Here is a 6,000-nt window from a genome sequence, read left to right as displayed (position 1 = left end):
ATAATTTTAGTGTCATTAAAATAGTCTTTTAATTTCAAAAGTAAAATTCTTTTCCTTTCCCGGGCTTTAAAATACCTGCGAGTTGCCAGCCCGTTGTAGGGGTCAGACTCTCACGAAAATATTTCTTTTTATTTATTTTTCCCTTTTATAGTTTCACTTATGCCATGATAGACTTTACCAAGCACTTAACTCTCCCGGAGCTGATGCCTAGCATTTTAAATGATGGGATCCACATCCTGTCGGAGCAGCGGCTTGATGCCAGCGTTGAATTACTATTGAATAAGCAGCAATGAAATCTTTATCAAAATAATCAGTAGTTCCAAAAACCACAAATAACAACAGGAGCCGAGTTGTACTAAATCAGCAAAGACCATTGAGATATAATAAGTGACTGAGTCACTTTTTTCTACATCCCCCCTCTTGCAAAGTCTACTCGGCTATTTTCTTGCACAGCCTGGGGGAGGGCAGGTGGAGGGAAGGAAGGGCATTGCTCAGAAAGGAAAAAAAAAAAAATTGACATCACTGAAGTCACGTGATCGGCAAGAACCAATTGAGATGGGCTGTGGAAAGGGGAACAGTTAAATTTGTAATTTGGGTTGTGTGAAAACTTCTTTGGGCCTCATAAACAACCACAGAACCACAAGTTGGGTAGCCTGGCAGTGTCAGAAGTCTGAACCCAGCACAGTGGTCAGCAGGCAGGACGAATCACACTGAATGCAAACCACAGGGTTTCGCAGCGTGGTAAGCATCACCAACCCACAGCCAAGGCGGCGCTGGCTTTTTTTTTTTTTTTTTAATCTTTAACAATTTGAATATTTGTTTTTACAAAGGTGCATTTTTTAATAGGGCTTGGGGAGTCCCAGAGGTATCCAGCAGGGGGGAAAAGAAAGAGAGATGTAGGGCTAGAAGGGTGAGGGTGAAACAGTGACCTGTCTTGGTTTTCGCTCCGAAGGTAAAAGAAATCATTGAGTCCCCCGCCTTCAGAAGAGGGTGCATTTTCAGGAGGAAGCGATGGCTTCAGACAGCATATTTGAGTCATTTCCTTCATACCCACAGTGCTTCATGAGAGGTGAGTACATGCTGGTCTTGTAATACCTCCTTTTGCTCAGCTTTGCCTGTAATGAAATGGCAGCCTACTTCACCTCGGTGCAGAGATACCTCGGTGCCTGCCGGGTCCCTGTCTGGTTTGTGGGAGGAATTCAAACTGAGGCATATGATTACAAGGCTATTGGATTACTTACTCATCAGATGGAAGCTCTTCAGAAATGTTTTAATAAATACTTAGTTATGCTGTTGGAGTGTTCAGTCGGTGCGTGAGAACTTTGTCAAGTGTGAGTAAGTTGTGCTGGTCTTGTTTAAAGGCTTAGAGATTACGAAGCTTGCACGAAGCTCCCTGGGTTTTATTTTGCTGTCCCTTGCCCAGAATGACTGTGTCTGAGTTATCCTGAACTCGGCATGCTGTGTGGCCCAGAATGCAGCCTGCCCTGGGGCTTAGCAGGCACATGCACAGAGCCAGCCAGGAGGGCTGGTGCCAGTGTGGGGCAGGAGGTGGAGGCTCTCAGATAGCCTTGCACCAGCCTGGGGACTTCAGGGCCAAAGTGGCAAGGCAGCTGTCTCTACAAGGCAGAGAGTACAGGAGCCTGACAGACTTGGTTAGGTGAAAATCACCAGCACGGGGCTGTGCTGTGTTTTTCCTTGTCGCCTCAATGCAAACAGACGGCAAGCATCTTTCCAGAGAGAAAGGAAGCAGACTGTGGCATACCGAGGTCTCTCTGGAAAACGGCAATGAAGAAGGTTCCCAAGTTAAGCATTCTCACAGCTGAAGTCGTTAGATTACAGGCTTATGAATAGGAACAGCCAGGGTGGAAAACCTGTCTCCATTTTTGAAACCAGCCTCTTGAAATGCACAAAGCTGTGGTTGAGCTGTGAGTGTGTGAGTGTGTGTGTGCCTGTGTGTCTTGTGTATCTTTCGTGGTAAAAGAGGGCTGTGCTTAAACAAACAAAAATAATAACATAAAATGTCACAAAGGCATTGCCGTGTGCGTCGGGGCACGCACTCTGACCAGTGCCTGCAAAGTGTTTCTTGATGGTTTGGCAAAGCCGAGATGGAGTGGGCTGGGATAGGAGAATAATTAATTTTCTGGCTACAGACTCTCTTGAGCACCCAAATAGTATCTGTGACTCATTATTTATTCATACAGCTAAGTGAGCAGGGGAATGCAGAGGGCTTGCCAGTCACTTTATCACAGCAAATGCTATTGTGAATGCACAGGGCTCTATGTTTCCGGGTCCCTGATATTAAAAAACTTGACGAGAGAGAGAGAGAGAGAGAGAGAGAGAGAGAGAGTGTGTGTGTGTGTGTGTGTGTGTTGGGGATGGCAAGAGAGAAGTTAAAGGGAAAGAGAAGAAAGCAAGTCATTAACCAAGCTCAAGTTTCAAATTAAAGAGTTTTCAAGTGCTTCTTTACTGGCAGCAGAGGGAATTTTAGTGAAGTTGAATCATGCAGACATGCATTAGTCACTAGTCTTGCAGCGTCGTTCGGTTGGTAACACAGACACACCGGCCACTGGTAAAGCGCTGCAAACGGCTCCCTGGCTGCATTTCCTCTGGGCTGCTAACAAGCAGAGGAAGCAATATTTGTTGAATAACAGAAAGAAAGATCTTCCTGACTTTACTCCACTTTCAATACCCCCTCGGAACGTGTATTGTTTCCTATTTTATCAACTCAGGAAGGCAGATTCAGGAAATTTTTAAGCATTCCATTGAGCAATAGGTTGGATTTCAGTGTGCAGTGCTGGCCCCTGGGCTCTCCTTACTGGCCAACAGCAAAGATGGTGAGGGACACGGTGACCTGTGCAGACATCAGGAAATAGCAGGAGTGCCGCTGTCTCCCGGACAAGCCCAGGGCTCCTGTGCCCAGTGGACACTCCGCTGACCTGCCCTTGATTAGGAACGAAGGTCGGTTATTTTTCACGGGGGCAGTGTAGGGAGGGCCTGAGCTCACACCAAGACTCAAAAGGGCTAATCTGGAAAGGTTTTTCCACTCCTTCCTTTCAGTGAAAGGAACTCAGGGTTCTTTAGAATCTCTAATTTGATAATATAATATTGAGATTTGCTATCAGAGGGCCGGGTGAAATCTTGGCAATTTCCTGGTTAATTTCATCCAAGTGATCCATCAACAGAAAGGTTTAAATTGTCCAGGTTAGCTGTCCACATCATTCACCGGAGCCAGAGAGGTGGCAAAATATCATTTCTTTTGGTACCGTTTGGTCATCATCTTAGAGCCTGATGCTAGAAGAACCACCATCCCTGCCAACAAATGGCTCTCCCCCAGAGTTCTCAGCCTGTTGCCATAGCTGGGCCACTCGCAGTGGTCAATGCGGTCACTTCTGGCTGCCTATAATTTACAACGTGTGTTCCCTCCCCAGCGGCAACTGTGAGCCGAAAGGGAAGACAGCATCTTTGTTTTCTTCCCGGGATGGTCCTTTATCAGCCCATGCAATTCTCACAGAAGGAAACCTGTAACTCATTTTTAACCAGATACCCATGTGGAAATGGGGGGAAAGAGAAGAGTGAACCCCAGCAAACCATTGTTCCCTTCCTTGAGAGAGGCGAGCCGGAGTCTAAGAGGCTGGCACATGAAATTGATGTGGTCTACCACAGAAAACTCGGGGCTTTTTCTATCACACCACACCAGGTTCCCACCGAATTTGCTTAGGAAAGAAGACAAGATGCGATTGAAATTTCCTGGAATTATCACACATGGCGTGCCATGTAAAATGCTTGCTGAACCCAAACTTGGGTTCCCTTGAAAAGTGCAGTGTGTCGGCAGAAAGAGTTGAGGTAGGTGTGGAGAGGAAAAGCCTCAGCATGTACATATTTTTGCAAAATGGCTCAGGTAGCCTTGTTCTTAGAAGTGGCTTAGTGGTCTATGCAAAGCCTGAACACTCACATGCCTCTGCGTTCCTAGAACCACAGGTAAAAATCTCAGCGAGACCGACTCCCTGCTTGTCTTCTCAGTGGTTCAAATTTACCCCACTGAAGCAGTCTTTCAAAGGGAATTGCCAAGTACAAAGCTGCATATATAAAGTATGTTCTTCTCTAAGCATCAGCTTGCCGCTCTTTTCAGAAGAATATTTATTAAGACACTTCTTCTGGCTTGCCTGAACACTTAAGATCTGAAGATCTTAAGAGTTCAGGCTTAAGCCACAGAAATTTATTTTCGCACCGTTCTGGAGGGAGGCTGGAGGTCTGAGATCAAGGTGTGGGCAAGGCTGGTTTCTGGTGAGGCCTCTCTCCTTGGTTTTGCAGAAAGCTGCCTTCTCCCTGTTTCATCACATGGTTATCCCTCTGTGTGTGCTGTATCCTAATCTCTTCTTATAAGGATACCAATTGCATTGTCTTGGGGCTAGCCTAATGACATCATTGTAAAACCCTATGTCCAAATAGAGTCAAATTATGAGCACTTTGGGGTTAGGACTTCAATATATTAATTCTGGGGAGACATAGTGCAGTCCCTAACAGTGGGTCTTAGCAAATCTGACTCACCCTGGCCCACAAGGAAACTGTGGGATGGGGCATCCTGGCTGCTCTCCTGGATGTTGAAGAATCAGACTCTGGTTCCTCATTTGTGAGATGGAGTTTCACATCTGAAACTGCCCACACATTTTGAAACTATAAAAAAAAAAGGTGTGATAAAACTATCTAAACTCACAATCATGCCTTTGCCATTTAGACTTTTTGCACGCTAAGAAGCTTCAGAAAATGACAAGTAATTTTGAAATGTTTAAGTGTTAAAAGAGCAAATGGCGGTTCCCCCAAAGAAACCATCTCTTGGCTCTGCTTTCTTAAGGAGGATTGTCTTTGTACTTCAGACTCACTTTACTAGTGGGGTTTAGGGGGTTGTAGGAGGCCCCACAGCTGCTCACACACTGAGTACAGGGGCACGGAGCAACCCGTAGCAGAAGCACCTTTGGAAGCAGCAGCTGACCTGATTCCGAATGGCAAGGAGCTTTTTTGAGCTTTTGAAAGCAAATGAGTAGCTGAGACGTTCCTACATTCTCTCAAAATAGATCCGAAAGGTGTGCTCAGAAAAGATGTAGCCCTTCACTGAGAAATCAAGCGTGGTGAGATGCTGGGACAGAGGAGGGCTGCACGGCTGCTGTGCACACACAGACTTGTATAAGGAGCCCAAGGCCTAGAGGGAAGAGTCTGGAGGAATAAGAGCACCTGATAGTAGAGAAAGCAATGGCAGGAGGTCCGTGCGGGGAATGTACTCAGATGACACAGTGATGGCCTTTTCTTTCTTTACTTTTTTCTGACTTTCATCAAATAGCATATAGAGCTTCTCTCTTGAGCCTCAGTTTCCTCATCTGCAGAGTAAGGGTAGCAATAGTACCTGTTATTAAGGTAGCTGTGTGGACCAAATTAATCTGTGTAAGGTGCTTTGCCCAGCCATATAAAGTAAGCAATAAATCTGAACGGTGGCTATCAATGTTCAGTTATCTAAGATGGCAGCCAGTCAACCCCTGTCTGCTCTAGGGAGGGAGAGGTCACAACGCCCTGGAGGACATTATGGGAGGCTCGCTGGAGAGAGGGGCACAGGAGTTGGAGGAGGGGAAGGTGCGAACAAAGAAAAGAAGGAAGAGTGATCTAGGCTGAGAGTACAACCTGGGCAAACTTAGAGCTGCAGGATCCCACATGGGCATGGATGGTGGTGGGTAACTCACCCTAAGGGCTTTTCAACAGCAGGTCAGCCTTCCTTCCTTGTGGAAAAAGAGCAAGAGCCCTTTATGAAATTCAACTTAACAAGTTTTGATTTTAAATACGGAGGCTACTTGGGGCACGATGTCATGCTAAGTCTTTGGTCCGAACACACAAGGACAACAGAGATGTCTCTCTTCATTGAGACTGCTGGTGTAGCTTTATTTTCTCCAAGGCTATTCTTAAGGAAAAAGCCATTTTTCCTGTGTAACTATGAGCAGGTTCTCTGGGCCTCTG

The 6,000-nt window shown here is 46.0% G+C and overlaps 1 protein-coding gene across 3 annotated transcripts in view; it reads left to right on the top strand.

The window, feature by feature from the left end:
- The first annotated feature begins 552 nt into the window (after positions 1 to 552).
- Positions 553 to 6,000, top strand: part of RUNX1 (RUNX family transcription factor 1) — a 262,592-nt gene continuing 257,144 nt past the window's right edge. For 2 of the 3 annotated variants that reach the window (XM_009202288.4, XM_003895520.5), the window contains exons 1-2: positions 554 to 741; positions 953 to 1,069. In XM_009202288.4, the coding sequence (XP_009200552.2) occupies positions 1,012 to 1,069 (58 nt within the window). In that variant the 5' untranslated portion in view covers positions 554 to 741; positions 953 to 1,011. Of the gene's footprint in view, positions 742 to 952; positions 1,070 to 6,000 lie in introns of all 3 variants that reach the window. The other variant, XM_017956466.3, reaches the window with a different exon arrangement.

The sequence above is a fragment of the Papio anubis genome, chromosome 4, assembly GCF_008728515.1.
Source record: "Papio anubis isolate 15944 chromosome 4, Panubis1.0, whole genome shotgun sequence".
Classification (NCBI taxonomy): domain Eukaryota; kingdom Metazoa; phylum Chordata; class Mammalia; order Primates; family Cercopithecidae; genus Papio; species Papio anubis.
Note: the sequence above shows the minus strand (reverse complement) of the source record. Positions and strands in the feature narration are given on the sequence as shown.